A 27,961-nucleotide genomic window follows, 5' to 3' on the forward strand; every position below is an offset into this window, starting at 1 on the left:
TATGCAGTCAATTATTTAGCTCACCATCCAACAAATTTAATCAAAAACTGTTTGATACGCTTACTCTAGAAATTTTTTAGGCAAAGGAGTAAGAAGATTTTTAGTGCTAAGTGATCCTCTGATCCCTGTACAATTTTGCATCCTAGAATTTTAAGTGAGGTCTAAAAAATACTTCTCTCAGTTGTGAGCTTCTGATTTTAAGCCTGCAATATAAAGTTGCGCAATTGCATCTTGAAATTTTTGCACTAAGTAAATATTTCAAATTAAAGTAGATAGCAAATATAAATCAACAGATTTTGTACTTCTGTGACTAAGAAAATATTTATAGAACACAAATAATTCTGAATGCAAGTATTATTTATAACTTTATTAGTTAAAACATGTTGATCCTATTTGTGTTGCGATCCTTGATGTAAGAGTTATTTACTGGGAAGCAAGTGAATTTTATTTTGGAGTCCAATTTGTTTGTTTGCTGAAATGTCTATAGCCACCTAACTATGTATTTATAAAGACAGTGGTGGTACTGTTTCATCTTGGATTTACCATTTTCTTATAGATATCCTGGTCTATCATTTTCTCAATCACATGCATAGTTTGGGCATACAATAGTTCTTAACTCTAGTTCTATTTAGAATAAAATTGACTCTAAATTTCGTGTGCTTTCTACCCTGAAAACTTTATTTTTTCATCATTAAAAGAAAGTACAACTTGAGATTTTTATAATCAGATTATTTTTAGTAAGAATACAATTTATTTGCCTTGCAGGATTTTAAAAAATAAAATGGAACTGTATTTTGTAACCAAACATTTTCCAAAATCTTATCAGTTCTATCATTTCTAATTAGTAAGTATATAAAATTTTTGTAGAAAATTTGTTAAACTTTGATGTGTAATGACCCAAGTCTACTTCTCAGTCAGTCTGTATTCTTCTTTGTTTAATAGCCTATGGCATAAATTGAAGTTAATTATCAGGGCTGACAAGTAACTCTGTTTTCTGTCTGCTTGCAGAGTCTCTCCGAGGCAAAGATGGAGCTGAGAAGAAAAGATCAATCTCTGCGTCAGCTCAATAGACATCTTACCCAGCTGGAGCAGGACAAGCGTCGACTAGAGGAGAACATCCATGATGCAGAGAGTGCCCTCCGCATGGCAGCCAAGTGAGCATTTGGACCTTGGGGAGATCACTTAAAACAGACAAAAGATCAATTCTTACTTTCATGCTCCGGGTTTTAGCCCTGGATAATACAGTGTTAGAAAACAAAAGTACAGCTGTCTTTCTTTGAAATTCTCTGATATATCCTCAAAAAAGAAAAACTCTTAACATACTAAATGTATATTTTATTGAGAAACCTCAGAAAAGTATAAGCTTCTATAAAACCTCTAATTATGCTTATTTTGGGCTCCGTTGTAGTGTTACATGTTAGAAACTATGTTTTATTAATATGAAATGTAAGACTCTATTTATAAGTTTTTCATAGTATCTTCTGTTATACATTCCTATTCTCTTCTGCCTCACTGTCTCTGAAAGTTTGCTCTACATATATTATTATGTACTAATATTGCAAGTAATATTTCCATAAAGAAATGTTAGCATACAATCAGCATATGTATCATAGCATTTAAAAAATACAATAAAACATTGATCATGAAGACTCATTTAATTTTTATAGCTGTATATTCTAATATTTTAAGTAGAAAAATATACAGTTTTCAGAGTAGACCACTATGTAAATGTGATGAAAATGTCTTTCCTTTTTTTTTTGAAACCAGGTAATCAAGTTGACATACATTATGAAGTTCACATTGAACAGTTCTCTTGGGCATTTTTATTTGTTCCTCATATCAAATTTCATGGAATACTTTAAGACAGTTCTTTGTGCAACAGCATGGCTTAAAGAAAGTCTATTTTCAAGGAATAAAGAAACATCTAATTTTGATAAACTCAGTGTTTTCTAAGTTTAGAATTCTGAATTTCTTTACTTGCAAAAATATATGTTTATTAAATATTTTTTGAGAGAAACTCAAGCATAAAATATCATCAAATATGAATATAGTCTGTAAACTACAGAATGTGTATAAATCACTGAACAAGGAATCCGCAATCTTCAGATATTCATAAGCTTTGCCACTGGGTTTGTGACATTGTTCAAACATAATGAAAACATGAATTGACACAAGGCCAAAATATTGACGTATTTGAATAACCACTGATAGTTTTTTGGGAAATAGTAAAGCTATATAATGTTGCACCACCATATAAGGTGTATGTTTTTGTCATTTTTTAAAATATAAGTTTGACTGAATCAGTTTTTGTTGTTATTGTTCACTCCCAGTTTCATCATGTCACATGAGAGGCTTAGCCCAGGTAATTTCCAGTGAGTCTTATAGCACTGAGAAAATTCTGAGATGAATGAAAATAGGCTTATAAAACCTCCAGATTCAAATTGTATTTTCAAAACAGTGCTGCTAATTCAGTATTTTGACATGTCTATGATCTGTGACCATCGGCACATGTTTTTATAAAACTAAAGAAAGCTGATTTGAAATCTGGAGAACTAATACATTATTTACAGTTTTCAATTTCAATTTACAATTAGATTTTTATCTTCAGTATTTTCATTCAAACTTTTTATTTCATTATGAAGGCTAAATTCAGTATACTAGGCTGATAGGAGAAACTAGTAACTTTGCATATTCCTAGACAAGTCACGGAGGAGTTTTCTGTGTAATTATTATAGCATAAAAAGACTGTGTAGAAAGGAAAATACTATTTTGCATAGTATGGTCATTTATTATATATCCCCATCACTAAGATTTTTAAAGTCTTTTTCATTAGAAATAGAGGAATGAAGTTTTATCATTTACAGCATATTTTAAATGATCAATAATGTAACTGTAATTTTTTTTTCTTTGTTTTTCACTTTTTTACCTTTTTACTCTCCCCTACCCCGATTTAGGACAGGCAACAAAATTTAAGATATGTGTTAAATGTGGAAATGTATCAGTGAATATGGTTAGTTTTTGTACATTAAAAAGGAGAACAATGAATTAAAAATCAAAATTTAAAAAGGTAAAATAAATTAAAAAAATAAAAGGAGAACAATGATATCAGACCCTTATTTTTTAATACTAGTGACTTATACTAAAATGTGTAACAGTTGTAGTAAGGTTTGAGTTTTACTAACACTTAATCTTTCTTTTATTTTTTCTAGAGACAAAGAATGTGTTGCAAATCACATGAGAGCAGTAGAAAATACGCTTCACAAGGTACTGTAATTTTTCTTTAATATTGTTCAGTTTGTATCATGACACCTAGTCATTATTTTTATTAGCCACAAAGTACTTTAATTCATTTTGTAACTTAAAAAAATAAATTAACAAAAAGATGCTATGCAGATGACTGGAAATTTCCATTACATAGTGCTATATTGCATGCTTTTTTCAGAATTCACTGTATATATTTAATAAGACTATGAAAATAGTGGTTTCCCCAAACTGGTGTAATTGTACTTGGAATTATTTGCGGTCTTTGCTGAACAAAGCAGAGGTCATTAAGATTCTTATATGTCTCATAATGATAAAATGTTTGACCACATTGTCTAACCTCTTACCACTCTTAAACCAACAGTCCTGTATATATATGTATGGAGAGAAACATGTATTTTTTTTAGTAATACTCATATATGTAAACTAGTTAGTAATGTTATTCAAATTGAAATTTTCTTTCTTTCTTGTAAAAATATATTCTTAAAGTAGAAATTTAATTATTTAATATATTCTATTGTTTTCAAATTTGATTACTCCTGTATGATAAACTCTGAGTGTTAATTTGCAGTGATGAGCAGCATAATAAAAGTATTATGATATTTGTAAAAACATAATATATTTACTGACCATGTGTTTTGTTAGCACTCCACTCTGCATTGAAAGATGTGTTCATTATTTCATCATTCAAAAGCAGAGAAACATTATTTATGTGTTTCTGCTACTGTCTGATAGGCAAATTATTGGAAATGCAAACATTAAGTACTTTAAAGATACATGGAGTTTATGAATGAATCATATTTAGAATAACCTTGTAAATCAATTTTTTATATAATATCATTTTATAAGTCACGTAAAATACCCTAAAACTAACTTTTTGAAGGACATATTAAATAAAAATTAGCAAACTAATAGTTAATGCATTTTAACATTTTAAAAACAACGGGCCCCTGTATTCTTTTCTATTTTTGAAAGTGACCAGCATTATTTCATGTTAACAAAAGTATTTTGGAAAAGAAAAATAATCTGAGTGCTATTTCCTAAGCCTCTTTGAAACTATGATTTCTCCCCCTTCCCATTTAAAAAAGTTTAGTTAGTCAGTATAGTTTAAATATAGTCACATTAAATTTATATGTGCCACAAATCTGAAATTTAGATTTGCAATGAAAGAGACATCTTTGGTATGTTTCTTTGAACTTGGTGGATAGAAAAGTCAATTACGTCATATACATGCACACCCTTTTATATAGTTAATGTTGACTTTGAAATCCAGTTGGTTTTTCATCATCCCAGTTGGAGAAAAAAAAAGTTAGACAGCAGCTAACTTGGGGAATGAACTTTGACATCAGGGAAAAACCATCACCAATATGAAATGTAAATGTTGTACCTTCTTCTTTTCTTATGAAAATGGCAAAATATATCATTTAAATATGATAAAGACTGATTGGAACACAATGATTAGAATCATACAGTTCTTCAGTTGTAGTTCATCTTTTGATTTTTGTGTCATACGGAAAGAAAGCTGTCTGTAAAGCTGATCTATAGCCATTGTAGATTTACTTTTGCTTTATGGCTTTTTCTGTCTTTAGATTTAGTAGTTAATTATTTTGATTTATGTCTTTTTTTTTTTTTTTTTTTTTGAGACGGAGTCTCGCTCTGTCGCCCAGGCTGGAGTGCAGTGGCGCGATCTCGGCTCACTGCAAGCTCCACCTCCCGGGTTTACGCCATTCTCCTGCCTCAGCCTCCCAAGTAGCTGGGACTACAGGCGTCCGCCACCACGCCCAGCTAATTTTTTATATTTTATTAGTAGAGACGGGGTTTCACCGTGTTAGCCAGGATGGTCTCGATCTCCTGACCTTGTGATCCGCCCACCTTGGCCTCCCAAAGTGCTGGGATTACAGGCGTGAGCCACCATGCCTGGCCTGATTTATGTCTTTAGAAAATTCTATTAATATAGTGGTTTTAAAATTATCAATTACTTTTCAAGCTTAAAGTGAAAACTTAGGAGAGATAATTGGAGATAATTCTCTTTTCTGTGAGGTATGAGTGAGAATGAATGAGTGATAAGGAGGTGGCCCAGAGAGTCCTCTGAAGGTCTCAGGAAGATGCACGCTTACCTGTCTTCATGCCAGAGTTCAATAGGTTTATTTTTCTGGCTGCCTTGGACTTTCCATTGGCATTTTGCTGTCTTTGATGAAACAAAGAGTAGTATGGAAGGAGGGTCCAGGCTCTTTCACAGGATGGTAAAAATCGATATGGATACATCCAAACTCTTTAGCAAAGTTTACTGTGCATAGTAAAATAGTATGACTATTTCTATTTCTTACTGTTTTAAACATATGTGTTTTCAAGGTTGGTACCATTCATTCTAGAATAAAACTAAGTCTTACCCACTGAGTTGAATTTTAATAGTAACTTCTGACACTAATCAAATAGAAGAAAGAGCTTGTTTTCCTGCAGACATTATTTCTTTTCTTGGATGTTAAGGAACTTAACCTGAACATATTTGTTTTTAGGAAAAACAATTACATTTTGTTTATACTTGTTAGCTTTTAAGCAACACATTTCATTCAACTTTTCAAATACTACAACTGTATTACACGGAACAGTTGATTAGATATTATTTTCAACATTCCATTTGGGACTGGTAACTATGTAATAAGGAAGGTCAGTCATTTCAGTTAAAAAACATAGTTTTTTTTTTTTCAAAGAAATGTAAGTTTTATATTAATTTCATTTAGATATATATTTTTATGCCCATTTTTAATGTAGGTCAAAACTTAATTTTATAATACACTGTTTTGCGGGGGCCAATTTCAAGATATTGGAGATAAGAAACATAAGAACAAGAAGAAACAAAATCATCATAACTTTTCATGAGTTGCATTTTTAAAAACACACCCTTCTCTCTTGAGTTGAAGTTTTGGCTGCTTTTTATTTTTTTGGAAAATCGAAAACTGTTGAACTTGTTTTGAAAAAAACTCACCAGCTTAACCATTTTAAAGTGCACAGTTCAGTGGCTTTCAGTATGTGCACCCATCACAGCTAATTCTGGAACATTTACATCACTTCAAAAGAAACCCAGTACCCAAGAACAATTATTTCTTACATCCCTTTCCCCTACATCCCGGCAAACACTGACCTGCCTTCTGTCTCTATGCATTTTCCTGTTCGGGTCATTTCATGTAAATGGAATAATACAATAAGTGGTTTTAGATGTCTGGCTTCTTTCATTTAGCATAATTTATTCAAAGGTCATTCATGTTGTGGCATTTATTGATACATCATTCCCTTTTATGGCTGAATAATATGCCATTGTATAGTTATACCACATTTTGTTTAGGCATTCATCAGCTGATGGACACTGGATTGTTTCCACTTCTTGGTTATTATGAATAGTGAATGCTGTTGTGAAGTTTTGTGTAAAAATTTTTGTTTGAAGGTCTGTTTTCACTTCTCTTAGGTATGTAGCTAGGAGTGGAACTGCTGGATCATATAACAAATACTTTGATAACTTTTTGAGGAACCACAAAACTGTTTTCCACAGTGACTGCACCATTTTAAATCTGTACCATTATGGATAAGCATTCTAATTTTTCCACATCCTTGCTCACACTTGTTAGTTTCAATTTTTGTTAATGGCCATCTTAGTGGCTAGTATATAGTATCTCACTGTGGTTTTGATTTGCATTTTCCTAATGACTAACAATGTTGAACATGTTTTCATGTGATTATTGATTATTTGTCTTCTTTGGAGAAATGTCTCCTCACATCCTTTGCCCATTTTTAAATCGGGTTGATTGTCTTTTTGTTGTTGAGTTTTAAGAGTTCTTTGCATATTCTGGATACTAGAATCTTGTTATATATATGATTTGAAAACATTTTCTCCCATCATGTAGGTTATCTTTTTACCTTATATTTAGATAGTGTCCTTTGGTGAACAGAAGTTTTACAATTTGATGAAATCTAATTGTTTTTTTCTTGCTGCTGCTTGTGTGTTTGGCCTCATATCTAAGAATCCATGTCCAAATGCAAAGTCATGAAGCTTTCCCCTGTGTTTTATTCTAAGAATTGTATAGTTTTAGCTATTACATTTAGGTCTTTAGTCCATATAAAATAGATTTTATATAGTCTATCATGTAAAGACCCAACTTCATTCTTTTATATGGCAGTCCAATTATTCCAGCACTATTTGTTGAAAAGACTGTTCTTTTCCCATTGAATGATCATGTTGAATCATTCATATTCCTTTTGAAAATCAGTTGACTATAGATGTGTAGGTTTATTTCTGGACTCTCAGTTCTATTCCATTGAATTGTATGTCTCTCGTCATATCAGTACCACGAGTTTTGATGACTGTTTTCTATTAAGTTTTGAAATTGAGAAATGTGAGATTTTGAGGTCTCAAGATTGTTCTGACTATTCAAGTTCTCTCATAAAATTCCATGTGAATTTTGGGATCAGCTTGTCCATTTCTGCAAAAGAAGGCAATGGAATTTTGAAAGCTGCTGTGGTGAATTTATAAATCAATTTGGGGAGTATTGTCATCTTAACAATATTAAGTCTTGCAATTCATGAACAGAGAATGCCTTTCTACTTGTTTAGATCTTCTTTAATTTCTCTCAACAGTGTTTTGTGGTTTTCAGTGTACAAGTTATGCATCTTCTTGGTTAAGTTTATTCTTTATTTTATAATTTGCAATGCTATTTTAAATGGAACTGTTTTCTTAAGTCTAATTTTTTATTCTTAATTGCTGGTGTGCAGAAGTACTACTGATTTTTGTATGTTTATCTTTTATGTGTTCATCTTGTCTCCTAAAAAACTGCTGAATTTATTAACTCTAGTAGTTTTTGTGTGCATGTATAGCTTCTGTAGGATTTTCTACATGTAAGATTATGTTATCTATGAATATAGTTTTACTTAGTTCTTTCTAATTTGGATGCCTTTAGTTTCTTTTTCTTATCTAATTATCTGGCTGGAACATCCAGTATGGTGTTGAATAGACATGTTGAGAGCAGACACCTTTGTTTTCTTCTTAATCTTAAGGGGAAAGTTTTTGGTCTTACACCATTGAGCATATTAGCCGTGGGTTTTTTCATAGATCCTCTTTATCAGTTTGAGAAAGTGTTCTTCCGTTCCTAGTTTTTTGAGTGTTTTTTAATCATGAAAAGGCGTTGAGTTTTGTCAAATGCTTTTCTTTTTCTGCATCAGTTGAGATGATCATGTTGTGCCTCCCCTCCTTCATCCTACTGATGTTTTGTACTACCTAGCATGATTTATGTATGTTGAACATCATTGTGTTCCTGGGATAAATCTCACTTGGTTATGGTGTATGATCTTTTGAATATGCTGCTAGGTTTGGTTTGCTAGGTTTTTTTTTTTTTTTTTTTTTTTTTTTTTAGGGTTATTGCATCTAAATTCATAGGATATATTGGTCTGTAGTTTTCTTTTGTGATATCTTTGTCAGGCTTTAGGACAAAGTAATACCTCAGAATAGGTTAGGAAATGCTCCCTTCCCTTCATTTTTTTTCAAGAATTTGAGAGATTGGTGTTAATTCTTTAAACATTTGGCAGAATTCAGTGAAACTTTCTGGGCCTGAACTTTTCTTATCTGGAAGTTTTTTGATACTGATTCATTCTTTTCTTGTTATAGATCTACTCAGATTTTCTATTTCTTTTTCAGTCAGTTTTGGTAGTTTGTGTGTTTCTAGAAATTTGTTTGTTTTATCTAAGTTATCTGACTTGATATTCAATTGCTCATTATCTTATTATTGTTTTTATTTCTGTAAGGTTAGTAGTAATGTCCCCATTTTTATTTCTGATTTTAGTAATTTAGTAACTTTTCCCTTGGTTAGTCTAGGTAAAGTTTGTCAATATTATTTGTCTTTTTAAGGGTTCAACTTTTGGTTTCCTTGATTTGTTCCATGGTTTTTCTGTTCTCTATTTTGTATTATCTCTACTCTAAAACATTATTATTTCGTCCTTCTGTTTACTTTGGGTTTAGTTTATGCTCTTTGTCTCTCTCTTAACTGCTCCAAGCTGGCAGGTTAGGTTATTGATTTGAGATCTTTCTTCTTTTTTAATGTAGACATTTACAGCTATAGATTTCTGTCTGATGCAGCTTACACTGCATCTCAGAAGTTTTGTTTTATTATTTTTTTATATTCATCTATTTCAAAGTATTTTCTATTTTCTATGATTTCTTCATTGACTTATTATTTAAGAGTGAGCTGATTAATTTCTGAATACTTGGAAATTTTCCACACCTTTTTTTTTGCTATTGAATTATGATTTAATTTTATATGGTTTAAATACTTTGTTTGATTTCTGTTCTTTTTAAGTGTGTTAAAGTTTGTTATATGGTCCAAAATATGGTCTGTCTTGCTGAATGTTAAATGTGCATTTTAAAAGAATATGTATTCTTTTGTTAGGTAGAGTGTTCTCTATATGTCTGTTATGTGTAGTTGGTTTATGGTGTTCAAGTCTTCTAAATCCTTGATTGTTTTTGTCTGCGTGTCCTATTCATTAGTGAAAGTGTGATGTCAAAGTCTTCAAATGTTATTGTTGAACTCTTTCCTCTTCAGTTTGGTCAGTTTTGCTTCATATATTTTGAGATTATGTGGAAATTGTTGTATCTTCTTGATGGATTGACTCTTTTATCATTATATGATGTCTTTGTTTCTTGCAATAATTTTGATCTTAAAGTCTTTTGTCTGATATTAGTGTAGGCACTCCAGCTCGCTTGGTTACTGTTTGCATGGGCTTTTTCTGTCTTTTCACTTTTAACCTATTTGTGTCTTTGTATCTAAGATGAATCTATTATAGACAGTGTCAAATGAATCACGTTTTGAAAAACATTCATTTTGCTAACTCCTGACTTTCAATTGGATATTTAAATCAATTTACATTTAACATAATCATGATAAGGAAGGACTTCTGCCATTTTATTTACATGTATTATATCTGTTTTGTTCCTCAGTTCCTCTACTAGTCCTTCTTGTCTGCGTTAGATAGATCTTTGGTAGTATACCATTTTCTTTATTCCCTTCTCTTTTATTTTACTATACATGTTTAGTTGTTTTCTTAGTGTTACCCTTAGTGATTACAATTAACATCTTAATTCAAAACAATCTTGTTTGAATTAATGCCAACGTAGTACCAATGATGTTTAAAAATTTTGCTCTTATATAGCTTCATCCTTTCTCTTCATATTGTTACAAATTACATCCTTATATATTGTGTGCCCATCAACATAGTTAATAATGATTGTTTTATATAGTTGTCTTTTAAATCTATAGAAGAAAAAGAGGAGTTACAAACCAAACATACATTAATACTGACTTTTATATTTCCCCACGTGGTTACCTTTGCTGGCGTTCCTTATTTTTTCATGTGAATTTGAGTTACTGTCTAGTATCCTTTCATTTCAGGACTCCCTTTAGCATTTCTTTTTGGGCACATCTAGTGGCGAATTCCCTTAGCTTTTGTTTATCTTGGAATGTCTTAGTTTCTCCTTCATTAGAAAAAAATTTAATTTTATTGTGGTAAGAACACTTAATCTAAGATCTAGCCTTTTAATGGATATTTACTGTGCAATACAATATTGTTAACCACAGGTACAATGTTATAAAGCAGACTTTCAGAACTTACCCATCTTGCATAACTGAAGCTTTATACCTATTCATTAACAACTCCCCACTTTGCCCTCCCCGACCCCAGCCCCTGGTAACCACCGTTGTACTCTCCTTTTCCATGAGTTTGACTATTTTAGATACGTCATATAAGTGGAATTATGTAGTATTTGTTCTGTGAATGGTTTGTTTCACTTAGCATAATGTCCTCAAGGTTCATCCATTTTGTTGTATATCATAGGATTTCCTTCTTCTAAAAGGCTGATTATTTCCTTCCTTTTAAAAGCTGAGTAATATTTATTGACTATGTATACTATATTTTATGTATTCATTTATCTCTCAATAGACATTTAGGTTGTTTCTAGATCTTGGCTATTATAAATAGTACTGAAGTGAACTTGGGATTGTATATATTTCTTAGAGATTCTTATTGCAATTCTTTTAGATAAATACCCATAAGTGGTTGCTGAATCATATGTGGTACTTCTAATTTTAACTTTTTGTGGAATCTCCATACTTTTTTCCATAGCGTCTGCATCACTTTACATTCCTTTGCTGTTGTGTACATGGGTTCCAGTTTCTCCACATCTTTGCCAACACTTGTCTTTAAAAAATTTTTTTTATAATAGTCCTCCTAATAGGTATGAGGTGATACCTCACTGTGGTTTTGATTTTTATTTCCTTGATGATAGTGACATTGAGGATGTTTTCATATACCTGTTGACCATTTGTATGTCTTCTTTGGATAAATGTCTATTCAAGTTCTTAGCCCATTGTAAAATCAGGTTATTAGTTTCTTTTTGCTTTTTGCTATAAGAAATTAACTCTTATATTTTAGAAATTAAACCCCTTATATGGTTTGCAAGTATTTTCTCTTATCCTATAGGTTGCCTTTTCATTATGTTGATTATAATTATTATTTTTTGCTATGCAGAAGCTTTTTCATTTGATGTAGTTTCACTTGTCTGTTTTCATTTTTGTTTCTTGTGCTTTTAGTGGCATATTTTTCTTGCCAAATCATGCTTCTTAGGACATTCAATGATACGTTGAATACAAGTGGTAAAAGCAGACCTCCTTACCTTGTTCATGATTTTAGAGGAAAAGCTTTAAGTTTTAATCATTGAGTGTGATATTAGCTGTGGACTCTACATATATGGCCTTTGGTGTGTTCAGGGTACTTTTCTTCTACTCCTAGTTTGTTGAGAGTTTTTATCATGAAAGGCTATTGAATTTTTATCAATTTTGTCAGATGCTTTGTATGCATCTATTGAGATGATGGTGTGAATTTTGTCCTTCATTCTGTTAATGTTGTATATCACAATTGATTTTTGCATGTTGAACCATTCTTACATCCCAGGGATAAATCCCACTTTGTAATGGCGCCTAATCCTTTAATTGTGCTTTTGAATTCAGTTGCTAATATTTTGGTGAGGAGTTTTGGATCTATATTCATCAAGGATATTGGCCTGTAGTTTTTTTCTTGTGATGTCTTTGTCTGGCTTTGGTATCAGGAAAATGCTGGTCTCATAAAATATATTTGGAAGTTTTTCCTCCTTTTCAAGTTTTTTGGAGGAGTTTGAAAATCATTAACGTTAATTATTTAATTATTTTATAGAATTCATCAGTAAAGCCACCTGGTCCTGGGCTTTTCTTTGTCAGAAGATTTTTGATTACTGAATCAATCTCCTTACTAAATAGTTCAAGATTTTCCCTCCTTCCCTCCCCCCCCCAACCCATCCCTATCTTTGTGTCTTTCTTTCTTTCTTTTTTATTTATTTGGGTTTTTTTTTGAGACAGTATCTTGCTCTGTTGCCTAGGCTGGAGTGGTGCAGTGGCATACTCATAGCTCACTGCAGCCTCAAACCCCTGGGCTCAAGAGATCCTCCTACCTCAGTCTCCAAGTAGCTGGGACTACAGGCATATGCCACCAAATCCTGCTAATTTTTAAATTATTAATTTTTTTGTAGAGATAGCATCTCACTGTGTTGCCCAGGGTGTCTTGAACTCCTAGCCTCAAGCACTCCTCCCACCTTGGCCACCAAAGTGCTGAGATTATAGGTATAAGCCACCACACCCACCCTCTGTTCAAGAATTTCTTTTTGTTTTTTAATCATTCATCTTGTTAGGTTGCATATTTCTTAGAATTTATCCATTTCTTCTAGATTATCTACTATATTTCATGTAATTGTTCATAGTAGTCTCTCATGATTCTTTTTATTTCTGTGGTATCAGTTATAATTTCTCCTCTTCATGTTTTTTTTTTTTTTTTTAAGTTTTATCTTTTTTTCCTAGTCTTACTAAAGGTTTGTAAATTCCATCTTTTCAAAATGCAAACTCTTAGTTTTACTGATTTTCTCTATTGTGTTTTTCTGTTCTCTACTTTTTTCCTGTTCTAATCTTTATTATTTCCTTCCTTCTGCTAACTTTGGGTTTAGTTTTTTCCTCTTCTCGTTCCTTGAGGTGCCAAATTAAATCGTTTATTTGAGAAATTTCTTTTTTTTTTTAATGTAGGTGTTTACTGCTGTGCGTTTCCCCTTACTGCTGCTTTCACTGAGTTTCTTAAGTTTTGATATGTTGTATTTCATTTTCATTTTCATTTGTCTCAAGATATTTTCTAACTTTCCTAATGATTTCTTTCTTATGCCATTGGTTTTTCAAAAATTTGTTGTTTTTTTCTATATATTGTGAATTTTCCAGTTTTTCTTCTATACTTTGTTTCTGGTTTCATTTCATTATAGTCAGAAAAAAACCTTGGTATGATTTTAATATTCTTAAATCTATTAAGACTTCTTTTGACACCTAATATATGATATATCCTGGAAAATGATCTGTGTACACTTGAGAAGAATGCGTGTTCTGCTGCTGTATACTGGAACGGTCTACATATGTTCATTAGGTTCATTTGGTCTATAGTGTTGTTTGTGTTTGCTGTTTCTTTTTCTAACTGGTTGTTCTCCCCATTATTGGAAGTGGGGTAATGAAGTCTCCTACTGTTATTGTGTTGCTGTCTATATTCCCTTCAGTTCTGCCAATATTTGTTTTATATATTTAGGTGCTCTGTTGTTAGGGGTGTGTGTGTGTGTGTGTGTGTGTGTGTATGTGTGTGTGTGTGTGTATGTATGGATGTGTGTATATATATGTGTATATAATTGTTAAAATTGTTATATGTTCCTGGAGACTGTATTCTTGTATCATGATATAATGTTATTCTTTGTCCCTCCTGACAGTTTTTGGCTTCTAATCTATTTTGTATGATATAAATATATTCACTCCTATTCTTTTTTGGTTACCAAATGGTAACTAATGTAATATCTATTTCCAACACTTTACTTTCAGTCTATGCACATCCTTAAATCTAAAATGAGTTTCTCATAGACAGTGTATAGTTGGATCTTGTTTTTTTTTTTTTTTTTTTTTAAACTCATTCAGCCACTCTGTGTCTCTTTATTGGAAGTTAAATCTATTTATTTATCAGAAGTTAAGTCTATTTACATTTTAAGTAATTACTGATAGGAAATTATTTATTATTGTCATTCTGTTCATCATTTTCTGTTCATCTTATAGTTCATTTGTTTTTGGAGTTCCACAGCTTTTGGAGTTTCTTAGTGCATAGTTCTTAGTTCATTTTTCTCCCTTGCTCTCATCCTTTGTGTTTTATTGATTTTTTTTTGTGTTGATAAGCTTTTATTAATTTATTTTTTACTTTTGTACAACTTATATGGGTATTTTGTTTCCAGTTATCCTGGGGCTTATATAAAATATGATTATGACAGTTGAAGTTGATAACAACTTAACTTTAATCACATGCAAAAACTCTACAGTTTTACTCCTCCTCCCTTCATATTTTGTTATTGATGTCACAATTTACTATATGGTGTATCCATTCACATAGTTTTTACTTACAGTTGTTTTTAATACTTTTGTGTTTTAACTTTTACATTAGAAATAAAAGTGATTTACCCACCACCACTAGAGTAATAAAGCATTCTGTATATCTATATAGTTACCTTTGAGTTTTATACTTTCTTATGGTATCATGTTGCTGTTTAGCATTCTATTATTTCTGTTTGAAGAACTGTCTTTAGTGCTCCTTGTAAGGCAAGTCTGTTAGTGATGAACTTCTTCAGCTTTTGTCAGGGAAGTTTTTATGTTTCCTTCATTTTCGAAGGACAGTTTTGCCAGGTATAGTGTTCTTAGATAGCATTCTTTCTTCCTTTCACCTCTTTGAATACATCATCTTACTTCTTTCTGGCTTGCAAAGTTGGAGCTGAAAAAGTCAATTGATGGTTTAATAGGGACTTCCCTTGTTTGTAATGAGTCATTTTCTTCTTGCTGCTTTCAAAATTCTCTTTGTCTTTGAAAATTTGATTATCATGTGTTTTGGTGTGGATTTCTGTAGTTTCATCTTATTAAGGGTTCATTAAGCTTCCTGGATTTGGATGTTCATTTTCTTCCCCAGATTTGAGAAATTATCAGTCATTATTTTTTTGAATAAACTTTCTGTTTTTTTTTTTCTTTCTCTTTTTTTTTTTTTCTCTGACTCCTGTAATCCATATATTGGTCTGCTTGATGTTTTTCTGTAAGTCCCTTAAGCTGTCTTTATTCTTTATTACTATTATTATTTTCTTCCTCTGACTGCATGATTTCACATGGCCTGTCTTCAAGTTCACCAATTTTTTTTTTTCTGCTGGTTTTAGTCTGCTGTTGAACTTCTCTTGAATTTTTAGTTATTACATTCTTCTGCCCTAATATTTGTTTCTCTTAAACTTTCTTCTTACTGAAATTCTCACTTTGTTCATATGTTATTTTTCTGAGCTTATCGATCATTTTTATGACAGTATTTTGAATTCTCTTTCAGGTAATTAATATATCTCTATTTCAGTATTGGTTTCTGGAGTTTTATCTTGTTCCTTTTTTGGATTATGTTTCTCTGCTTTTTCGTTTTCCTTGACTCTTTGTGTTGGTATCTATGCATTAAGAAAAAAAAAAAGAAAAAAGAAAAAAAGAACCTGCCGTCTCTGTCAGTCTTCAAGGATTGACTTTGTACCAGAGAAGACCTTCACCAATAAACTCGGCCAGAGCTTTTATGGGGCTCTCAAACTTCTATGTTAGTCCAAACTGTCATCTTGTTAAAGGCTCCAGGGCTCTAGAGTATGCTATGCCTCATCAGTGCTTTGAGACAGGCAAGACAAAAGATAGAAATATTACCCTCTGCTAATACTTGGAAGAGTTGGGATGTTGTATGTATGGCCCAATTCTTTTCTTCCCAAGGTAGAGGCTGAGAGCAGGGGATTTTTTTTCACTGGTCCTTTCTGTGCCAAGCCAGGGGAGAGCTATTACGAATATCTGTGCTCTAGTCCAAACCACCACCTTTTTTCTCTGTCGGTCTAGTGTATGTTGGGTCATGTCAGTACTCAAACACAGGTGAAACAAAAGCCAGTGCTGTAGATAGAACTCTGAAGAGTGGGACATTGTATGCACAGTCCAATTCCTTCCCTTCTCATAAAGATTTGGGAGCTGAGAGTTCCCTCCTGATAATATGATGCTGTGCTGGCAATGGGGATTATGATTAGAGAGAGTCTTCAGTTTTCCCAGTGGTTTCAGTGTGACTGATTTCTTGTTGCCCAGGTTGCAGGAGCCTCTCAGTTACTTTCTGGAATTTCCATAAAGGGAATTGATATGTGCCATTGAATCAGTGTGTCCATGGGGGAAGGAGAGTCCAGGGCCTCCTCTTCCACCGTCTGGCTGCTATCTTCTCCTTCGTTTTTAAGGACACTTTTGTCACAAATAGAATTCTTGGTCGACAGGTGTTTTTTTTTCTAACTACCCCCACCCCACCACGAAATATTGAATGTGTCAACTTCAAAATGTATGTTTTGCTTGTTTTTCTTTTCATTTACATTTTCTATTTTGGAAGACATTGTTCTCATGGTTTCTTTTAGTTCCTTGTACATGGTTTTCTATAACTTTATATGCACATTTAAAATAATTGATTTCAAGTACTTATGCGGTAAGGTCAATGGTTAGGCTTCCTCAAGGACAGTTCTTGTTCATTTCTATTTTTATTGGAAATAAGCCATACTTTCTTTTTTCCTGGGATATACAATTTTTTGTTGAAAAGTAGATATTTTGAAAATTATAATCTGACAACTCTGGAAATAAGATTCTCCCCATCTCCACGGTTGTTGCTGCTTGCTTTAGTTGTTGTTTTATATTTAGTGACTGTGTAAAGTCAGAACTGATTTTGTAAAGGCTGTCTTTCTGACCTAATTTCATAAAGTCGTATCCTTTGTCATGTGTGGCCAGTGAAGTCTCTGTTAGCTTAGTAGTCAACTACTGTTTTGACAGAGTTCCTTAAATACTGAGATTCAGATTTTTTTCTTGGTTAAGCTTTTAACTGGTTACTGTAAACTTTCAGTTAGCTTCTCGAGTTCTGAAAAAAGCTAATTCTGACATTTTTTTGTCAGTTTATTTTTCTACTTTTATGGAAGGACTAGCTTTTGGAGTTCCTTAGTCCATCATTTTTGCCAACATCAATCTCTAAAAGCATATACTTTTGTTTTTAATAGCTCTACCAGTAGGCTTTCAATTTTGCTGATAATACAGGAATTATTATTTCTTTTAATTAGAGCCTCTCCAAATGTGCCTAAATATTTCTATTGTGTGGGGTAATGGGAAAGTAGAACAATTATATTTAAAATATTTCTATTGTGTCAGGTAAAGGGAAAGTAGAACAATTATATTAAAATAATTTCAGGATAGGATAATGCCTAGATGGGAAGGATAATGTCTGGATTGTTTAGGATTAGATACGATAAAAATATGTATTTATTAGATACTAACCAAGTGCCTAATAGAGAGATATCTCAGTTTACTGCAGCTGAGAGTAAAACTAAGGAAACTTAGGTAAAATTGAAATGTGAAGAAGAAGCTAATAATATTTCTGTAGTCATGTTTGTTGTTGAATAGAATGGTTGCATTCTTGAGGCTTTTGAGATAGCATGAGTCCTATAAGTTTGGAAAGATTAACTAAAATGTTCCCTATGTACGGCTATAACATACAGGCTTTAAAAGTACCAAAGAATATTCATTGAGAAGTGTTAGGTGCTTTTTTCATAAATCATCTAAAAGATAGAACAGGAAATGACAATCCAGAAATTGTAAAAACTCCGTAAGACCTTGCATCTATAAATCCTTTAAATTTATTGGACTGAAATGACACTGGAGCAATATTTAGGAAGTCACAGGAGTTTTTGCTGACATCTTTTTGGATTTGTTTCTTCAGAAAAGTTACTTAAAACCTAGAATCCATCATGAAACACAACATTTATAATAATTAAATTCTACAAATACATTTTTAGTGCATATAATGTTCCAGAAAATGTAATAGCCTCTGGGGAAACAAATATACATACATACATACATACATACCACATATATATATGTATATTTGTCATATTTTGCATGTGTGTGTATGTATATAAAGTTGACCCTTGAACCCATGGCTTTGAATTGTGTGGGTCCACTTATACGTGGATCTTCTTCCAACTTTGCCATCCATGAGACAGCAAGGCCAACCCCTCCTCTTCCTTCTCCTCCTCAGTCTATTCAACATTAAGATTATGAGGATGAAGACTTTTTGATGATCCACTTCCACTTAATGAATAGTAAATATATTTTCTCTTCCTTAGGATTTTCTTAATAACGGTTCCTTTTTCTAGCTTTATTGTAAGAATACAGTATATAATACACATAACACAAAATATGTGTTAATCAACTGTTTATGTTATCAGTTAAGGCTTCCAATAGTAGACTATTTGTAGTTAAGTTTTGGGGGAGTCAGAAGTTACACATGCATTTTCAACTCTGTGGGGGTTGGCATCCCTAACCCACATGTTGTTCAAAGTTCACCTCTGTGTGTGTGTGTGTGTGTGTGTGTGTGTGTGTGTGTATGTATCACCATTCTATATAGATAGATATTCTCATATGTGGCATACTTAGAAGACTCAGGGATTGACTGGAGTTTTCTTAGAAGAAGAAAACTAATGCCTGGGTGGGGCCTCAAAATGTGAGAAAGATGGGAAAAGTATGCTAGCAAAGACAGTGGCATGAGCAACAAGTTCATGAAAGCGTGAATGACTAAATATTCTCAGTTCAGTATTAAATGCAAAAAGAGTGAAAGAGATGAAGCTCAATGAGGCAGATAGTAGCTAGGTCATGGAAGGACTTTTTTGCCATGCTAAGAAGCTTAGATCATATAATGGAACGAGCGGGAAGCATACTAGGGTTTAAGCTAGGGGTTGATGTGGTTGGATTTTCTTATAAAATTTGAGCTCTAGAGAGAATATTTTGCAAACTAGATATAGTGAGTAGTAAAAGTGGTTTTAAGAGCCACAAGTCTGAATAGACGGTTCTATTAAGAAGCTATAGCATTAGGCTAGATGGGGGCTGAGAAGGGTTGAACCAGAAGAGTGATGGTAGGTGGTGGCAGAAGAAAGGATGTGAAACTTATTCAGCAAAGTGGCATATGATGATGAGAAAGAGGCAGGGGAGGATGATTCCCCTGATGGGGCAAGGGTGCCATTAAAGGATCTGGGAATATAGAAAACAGCCTTTTTGCTTATTTTTATTTTTATTAAGTAGGGAGAAGGGAGACAATGATGAGTTTTGTTTTGGAAATACTGAATTTAAAGTAATGTGGGATAATCAGCAGGATGTGTGAGTCTGAACCTCAAGGGAAAAGTCAGGGCTAAAGATAAAGGTTTGAGATTGATTAACATAATACTCTGGCAAAGAAAGAAGGCAGGATAGCAATTGACAGGAGAAACAAGACATTATAGATAAATGGGAAGCTAGAAAATGCATTTCAAGAGATTAATTATGCTACTAGAGTTTGAAGTCCTTGAGGGATGGAATTCTGTCTCCTTAATTTTTATATTCTCAGCATCTATCACTGTGCCTGGTACCCAGTAGGCACTTAATGAATGTTTGTGGAATGAGTCAAACTTTACCACCATATAGTCTCTAAATATAACTAAAGCCATCTCTAGATTCTAGTGGAAGTTTTGCTGATATTGTCACCTGCTTTGTTTATTTGATTACTAAAAATAGCATCTGTATTTCACTTTGCCTAGTCAAGACCTAGAGAACAAAGCCTAAATTCAATTATCAGAATATCTCTTGGAAAGAGATGTGCTAACAAGGAATTTGCAGGTAATGTAATGACTAGTTTGATTCCTATGAGATAGAAAGATGATTACTTCTATTCTTAGAGTGGATTGTGGAATGGAATAGTGTCAAACAGGATATGATAGATGAAGACACTGTATAACCAAATCTTTAAATATAATTTTATAATTTGACATTAACAATGATAAATCAGAGTAAATAATAGTTATTTTTGATTTTTAGTTTTCAGTGCATTTATAAGGAGTGCAAAGAATAATTTTTAATTTATGAAACTGACAGTGTTTTAAAAGTTGAAACATGATCCTCTGCCTCTAAAAAGCCCAATTTTTAGTAGCTTGTCAATGACTCTCTAAATGTTACTTATGATCTTTGAACTCTATTCTCAGTTTCTTGATCTTGGTTCCTGAAGATCAGCTGTGCAGGACACACAGGTGTTAACACAGCTGGCTTGCTGATGACAACTCTGTCCATATAGCTGTCTTGTGTGTCATTATTCATATTGTTCAGTGTCATTCTGACCTAGCCAAGCTAAAAATGATACTCCAGCTCAAGAGGGATTTTAAAACCTTGACAAACTGAAGATAAGACACTACAGAATATCATGTACATGTGCTTAGCAGTTTTTAGCTTAAACACGTCTAAATAACTAATTTCAGCGTGTATCTGTCTTTATCCTTTAAAATAATTTATCTTAGGAATGAAAATTATCTGTGTGGATGAGTGTTATCAGTTCTATTCTCAAGTATGGTTTGTTTGTTTGTTTAAATAGCTCAAGGTCAAAGCACTCTGTGAGGTGTATTCTGTAGTATATAGCCTATGCCACAGATTTATCATGTTACCTAGTGACTTTATAAGATGTCCATGATTAAATCACCATATTTTCCAGCTTGATAATTTGATTTGAATAGTCAGTTTTTTAGATCTTTAATTGGGATGCAGCCAGATTGATAATTTGATTCAAGAGATCAGTTTTTTTTTTTTTTTAATTTCTGTAATTGGGATGTAACTATAATGTGTGGTGTGGTTGTGGTGGTGGATTTTGCCCTCTTTTCTGGTGACAGCAGCTGGCAGTCATGGGAGAGTTCTGGCTTTGCTCCAGAGTTGTAGGTTAAGTTAAATAACCTGCCAGCAAAAGAGGGCTAGTTGCTTACCTCCCACTTTTCAAATTATGAGTTTCTATGCTTGCTGCAGTGCCAATGGAATGCCTGCTTCTGCTGAGAGAGTGTCAGGGTCTCTTTCCAGTAGGTGTGGAGCACAGCAGGAACTGTTGCTTATATCCTGGGACATTGTGGTTTGGGGATCCTCCATTATGACATTGTGATCATTGTATAAGGATGATTGCTACACAGGTAACTTGTTTCTTAGTGTAATAATTGTGTGCCCGTGTGTACACGTGTGTGTGTGTGTGTGTGTGACAGAAAGAGAGAGAGAGAGAGGATATGAATGAATGAATGAGAAGGCCCACAGGTGCAAGGAAACTATTGAGGAAAATAAAGATGTTTAATATTCATTGATTATCACAAAACCATTTTTATGAAACAAACATTGTTGCTAAGATTGCCAAACAATAGATATAAAGAAAAAAAATAGGGAAATGGAAGTACCAAAATCTTAAGTAATTTCTTCAACTATTAATTGTTCATATATAGATATTAAAATGCATTGTTATTTGGCACTAAGAGCACTAGACTTAGTATCTTGATATTAGAGATGGCAATAACTATTTCACAAGGTGGATAGCAGAATCAAGTGATGTAGCATGGAGAGTACGGTTGTCCCTTGGTTTCTTTGGGGGATTGGTTCCCAAACCTTCTGTGGATACCAAAATCCATGATATTTAAGTTCCTGATATAAAATGGTGTAGTATTTGCATATAATCTGTGCACATCCTTCCATACACTTTAAATCACTTCTAGATTTATTTATAGTACCTAATACAATGTAAGTGCTATCTAAATTATACTGTATTGTTTGGGGAATAATGAAAAGGAAAAAAAGTTTGTACATATTCAGGACAGATGCAGCTTAAAATACATACTTTCAATTCATGGTTGAATCCATGGATATAGAACCCACAGATATGGAGGGCCAACTGAACTTTGAAAATTATGAAGTACTTTGGGAGGTACTAATTCTGTTATTACTAATAGAAGTAGTATTGTTATCTGTCTGTCCATTTGATTAATTAAATAATTAAAGAAAAGGTTAAAGAAGAGGGAAAGTATCCATTTAGGGATAGCCATCCTATCCCTGAATATCATTTTCATTGCATTGACACACTTTGATCCTTCCTCCTATCACTGTGTACATATCAGAGTCTTGAACTAATTATGGTTTTTAAAAAAATTGTTTTTTCTTTCTTTTACATTGTAGAATTCATGAGTTTAGAATGGTGTTCTTATCTGACAATACTTACTAAGAGCCTCTGAAAGCATAGTGGGTATTTTCTTTTCTTCTTTTTTTTTTGCTACTGTGTATTACAGAGTATATGGTTAACTCTGGCTAGTTCCCTTTTCTTTGTATTTGCAAAAGACTCTCCAGTATGCCTCTTCCACTTGTTTAACCAGAATTTCTGTTAATTAGGTAGTTGTGACCAGGAAAGTTAGCTGTGGTATCAGGAGACGGTACACTGATTTCTGGAAACATTGAGGAAAGGAACCAGAAAGTGTCTTGAGATGGCACTCTGTATTGGCGATATAAACTTGACTCACTAGAAATTGTTTGTAGATTCTCTGGTAAGAAGTAGTCTTTAAAAAAAAACTTTATAGATAATGAAAAAATTATCTTTCTTCTATATCTCCAGAGCAGGGGATGACCAACTTTTTCTGTAAAGGTCAGATAGTGAATATCTTAGGCTTGGTGAACCATATGGTCTTTGTCTTAACTACTCAACTCTGTCATTGTAACAGGAAAGCAGCCATGGACAATAGGTAGATGAATGTGTATAGCTCTAATAAAACTTTATTTATAATAACAGACAGTGAGCTGGATTTGGTTCCCAGGCTGTAGTGTGCTGACTGTACACTGCTCTTTGGTGCATAGGTTGAAAAATAGTATGTAGGCTGTTCTAGTACATAGAATGAAAAATAAAAGGAAGAAGGGGAAGCGGTAAGGAATCAGTGGGAATGGAAGGAAGTACAAGGGAGGGAGTAGGACAAAGGACGACAAGAAAATGGAGGCAAAGTACAACGTGAACACAGGATGATGAAAATGGAGATTATAAGAAATATTGTAGAGGTCTGTTTTCATATTGGAATATATCTGGTAAAAAGGTTTATTTTGAAGCATTGGAGGCCATAATAGATAGGAGTAAATAAAATTGAAGCAGATTAAAAGTATGTCATGAAGCCCTGATATCGCTGCCTTTCCCAGGCATTCAGAATTCAGAGAATGTATACATCTTCTTACATGTGTTTTTAACTCAGCCTCAGTTTTTATGATACCTTGAGGTCTTCTGGCTTGGTATCCGATTGGTAAAAATACAGCTAGTAAATAATTTCATGAGTGTTTTTTTTTGTTTGAATTGGAACATAGAGTCCAGACGGATTTATAGCTGTGCATGATAAAAGATGGAGGGAGTTGAGCCATTTTTCTAGAAATGACTAATTTAATTTCATAATTGATATCTAGCAGATATAACTTTGTTGTTTGTTTGTTTTGGTAGGAGCATAAAAGTTAGAAAACAGATTGTTTATTTGTGAGTAAAGACTAATCAGAGAAATAGGAATAGTACAGTATGGATCTTGTGGATCACTTAAATCTAGAACTGGATTATATATTTATCTTGAAATAAATATATTTCATGGCACCGTTTTGACTTTTTAGAAAGTTTTATTTATTTTTCTTCTCCTGTTTTTTTAATGATATGTCTATTAGAAGTATCTCCTTTCTGAAAGTATGTAATAAGAAAGGGAGAAAGTAAACTGTTCTTTCTAAAAATCAAAATTTTAGAGTAGAAGTAATATAGGTTTTAAAAATTATTCTAAAATATGATATTGCATGATTTTAAAGAACATTATGGAATGTGTAACATTTGATAATTGAGATTTATATTGGGAAATTCTGTGGAAAAATTATATGGTAAAAATGAGCTGTTAGGCATTTTGAAGAGGAAAAACATTGTATACATGTATTAGTCATATTGATAAATAAATGAGAATAAAAAGGCATAGAATCTTATAGGATGAATAATGTATTATAAACATAATTAAGGATTGACTTCTGAAATTATAATTTAATCTACAGACAGGTGACTGCTGGTTGTTTTATTCCTATTTCACACTAAGCTTGGTACTTTAAAAGATAAACTTTTCCTTTTAGAAAAAAAAAATTTACTATTCTAATATTACTTCAAAACTTTTTTGAAAGTAACTAATTTGCTTTAGATCCTCGTTCTTGAAAATAAGAATTTTGTATCCAATAAGCTGTATTTCCTAAAAAAATTCCAAATTATCTCTCTTTTAATATGTTACTTTGTTCTCAGCCTGCCTGTTCTATTTCTTTTCATGAACAAACAATGCAACAAGGTGAGAGTCCTTTCTTACTATTCTGTGTTGAATCTCCCTGTTCACACCTTGAAATTCAGACTTGCCTTCTGCATTCTTTCTAAAGTCTCTCCCTTCTACCCTTTATTTCTCCTGTTCCTTTTCATCTTTCTTTTCTTCTCATTTGTTGCATGATTGTATTTTTGCTTGTCTTAGTGTCACTATTTTGTATTCTTTCAACATGATGCTTTCACTCCCTTTACTCATTAAAATAAAATAATTTATAGATAATTCTTTTACAACACTTTTCTAAAAACTTTTCCTAGAAATATTTGAGAACATTTTAGATACTCTCAAAGTTCTGGTTTAATTTAAAAGTGGAAAAAACTCTTAAAATTTTAGTAGAAGTATTTGTGATATTGCATCTATTATATATCATGGGTCTCTCACTCTTGATGGCATTGTCAAGTTGATTCAACAGATAATTTGTAATTAAATGAAAGTATTAAAGCATGCATATTATTCAAATGATTATGATGTTCGTCATTAGGTGTAGCAAAAATAGCTGCATTTTGCAAGATTTTTTATTCAATATAAAGCATTATTTAATTTGGCAAATTAAGTAATATTATACCAAAAATATTGAAATGACAATAAATCGGTTTTAGATCCAAGATGCCACAGCTTAACATTGCTCATAAAGTTTATTTAGAGAATATAAAATGTGTCTTACTGTTCACTGTGTGTCAAGCTTCATGGATGAAGTATGGTGCCTGATGCTAATCAGGTTAAAGGACCTCCAGTGCTTGAGCTGTGTTGTGGATTATACTTACATTGCTTATGGTTTTTTTCCCCCTCTCTTTGCCCATATTAGCAATCTGCTTTTGTACTTTGACATCCAGGATTTCCCTAGTGAATTTTGTCACAGAAAAAAGAGAATCATCAATATCGCAGTTAAACTTGACTTTCAAAGCTAATAGTATCTCATTTGGGGGCTCAAATTTAATAAATTTTCTTTGATTCTGGGTGAGTTTTTAAACATCAAACAATGAATTGGCCAGGGTGCAGTAAAATATTTAGATCTATTGACTGTGGTTCAGAAGGGTAGAAGGCAAAACACTAGTGGTTTGATGTTGATAAATTCTCAGAACCTTAATCCACATGAATGTTTTCTTTTATCCGAGTGCACAGTGGTGACAAAAAAAGCAAGAGAAGGTATTCATACATGTAAAATATAAAACCTAAACCAAATGTATTTGTAAAATATGATTTATTTTGTTATGCTAAGTAAGTTTAACAGCATTCTTATCCTGATTGAAGACTCTGGAGAGTGTTTGTTGCAGATAAATATATATTCTGAATTGAGATTCCAGCATGCATGTGGTACTCACGTCATTATAAAAATTATATCATAGTGTGTTTTACAGCATACACTTTGACATTCTCTTATTGACAGAAAGTCTTCAGATCAGCTTGGGACCTATAAGGATTTTTATGCCCATAGATTAGCATGAACAGTTAAAGATGCCATTATATGTTTGTGTATGTTTGCTGGCTTAAAGAAACGCAGAGTTTCTTTAACTCAGAGTTTGATAGTTTTGTGAAATGTGTATGTATCTTAAGGAACTAATTAATATAATAAAAATAATTCAAACAGTTTTACAAGCTGCCTGAGTAGACTAGAAAAATGAAGGAGAAATGTTCTATCTTATAGTTTTGCCAAGTTATATTTGAAGTTGCTTGGATAAAACTAGAGATAGAAATCTATTTATTTGGGCAATTAATGCAATTTTTATAGTTAACCCTAGTTTTGACCTTTGCTACCTGATAAAAAACTTTTTGTTCTGTGGCATTGAGCTAATTGTATAATATTTATTAAATATATGGTAGCAAATAGATAAAATTTTTAAACCTATTCCAAGCATAAGGAAAGTTAGAAAATATGTCTATGTATTGAAAACTCCTATTATTAAACTATATGATTAAAACAAGAGCTTACTGATCTTAAATGCAAACTAAACTATGGAATTCTTAAGGCTCTTACTAAGTTTGGAAATTAAAAACCAAAATAACTGTTTTTGAATGTTTCCATTTATATTATATAAGGAATATTTTCTCATTTGTCCAGAAGGTGGCAGTGTGATATCAACTGCATGTGATTCCACACTGACTGGAGAATTGGTGTTTTTCCCATATCGGTGATGTGTTTGTATTGTTGCCTTTCCGAATACTTAAAATAGAGTATAAATACTACTGATTTTATCTGTTGTCTTGTTTAGAAATTGTGTGACTGTGTTGGTTTATATGTATTTAATCATTAAGACTCTAGTTTAATAAAATCCTGCAATTCTAGAAGAGTGAAAAGGGCAAACAAACCTCTTACTTGTATATTTTTAAGTCTCCTTTTGTGTTGAGTATATTTGTTTTAATTCTAGAGTACATGTTATTGAAGTTTTCTTTTCAAAGACTAGTACCTAATAACTATCTTGTCCAATATTTATCAGTTCATGTCAGTTAAACACCACATGTTACTAAGCAGGTGATAATGATTAGGAGATTGCTGTTGTTTTTGATTTTGTGAATGTTTTTTCTTCCTTTTTTCTTTTTACGGTGGAACTGTGAAAAAATAATTCAAAACCTCTTGATCAGAAGAGCTCTAGTGACTCTTCTTCCCCTCCCTCATTTCAAGCAGGAGGATGCTTTTTCTTCTTAACATTCTCCCCCAGCACTCTGAATTAGAGATTTATTTGCAACGAAAAATCAATTAGTCCTAAATTTATTCATGGATTTCAGGTCCAGCGATCAATGCAAGTCCACTCAGTGGGCTCAAGGGGACCCAGTTCATCCCAGTTAATGTGTCTGAAGGGGAATTACCATTGATGCTGTTTTTTTCCCTTTAGGTCAGAGATCAGATCTCGCTGTCATGGTCTGCGGCAAGTAGGAATGACTTCACCCTGCAGCTACCCAAACTGCACCTGGAGACCTTTGCAATGGAGGGGCTCAAGGGCGGGCCAGAGGTGGTAGCATGCCAGGTTAGAGTCTAAATAACATTGTTTGCTACTGAGACATATAGAAAAATAAATTGCACTAACTAGAGAGAAAGAAAGCCTCAAAGTATTGTGAATAATTTAAAGGAGATGCAAATAAATGTTTCTTCATTTTCTTCTATCATGTAACAATATACTTTACAAAATATTGTTTTTTTCTTTAAAGCCTAGAACTAGCCTATTAAAATAATCCAGAAAAGTGTTTTTACCAAGGAAAAATGTATTTTATGGCAAAGTACAGTATTAAAAGAAAATACTTTCCTATCAGCAGAGGACAATAAGACACTAGGCTGTTATCTCTTTAAGCAAGTCTCAATTTGTTGCTCTTATTGTTTGAAAATAAGTAACT

At 32.6% G+C, this 27,961-nt stretch overlaps 1 protein-coding gene across 4 annotated transcripts in view; it reads left to right on the forward strand.

The window, feature by feature from the left end:
* Positions 1 to 27,961, forward strand: part of CCDC171 (coiled-coil domain containing 171) — a 413,214-nt gene that overhangs the window by 276,884 nt on the left and 108,369 nt on the right. For all 4 annotated transcript variants that reach the window (XR_004443489.1, XM_033237405.1, XM_033237406.1 and 1 more), the window contains 3 exons: positions 1,009 to 1,154; positions 3,210 to 3,264; positions 27,466 to 27,597. Coding sequence is in view for 3 of the 4 variants with exons in the window: in XM_033237405.1 (XP_033093296.1) it covers positions 1,009 to 1,154; positions 3,210 to 3,264; positions 27,466 to 27,597 (333 nt within the window). In the remaining variant the exon portion in view is untranslated. The remainder of the gene's footprint in view (positions 1 to 1,008; positions 1,155 to 3,209; positions 3,265 to 27,465; positions 27,598 to 27,961) is intronic.

The sequence above is a fragment of the Trachypithecus francoisi genome, unplaced genomic scaffold, assembly GCF_009764315.1.
Source record: "Trachypithecus francoisi isolate TF-2019V2 unplaced genomic scaffold, Tfra_2.0 Lachesis_group16, whole genome shotgun sequence".
Taxonomy (NCBI): domain Eukaryota; kingdom Metazoa; phylum Chordata; class Mammalia; order Primates; family Cercopithecidae; genus Trachypithecus; species Trachypithecus francoisi.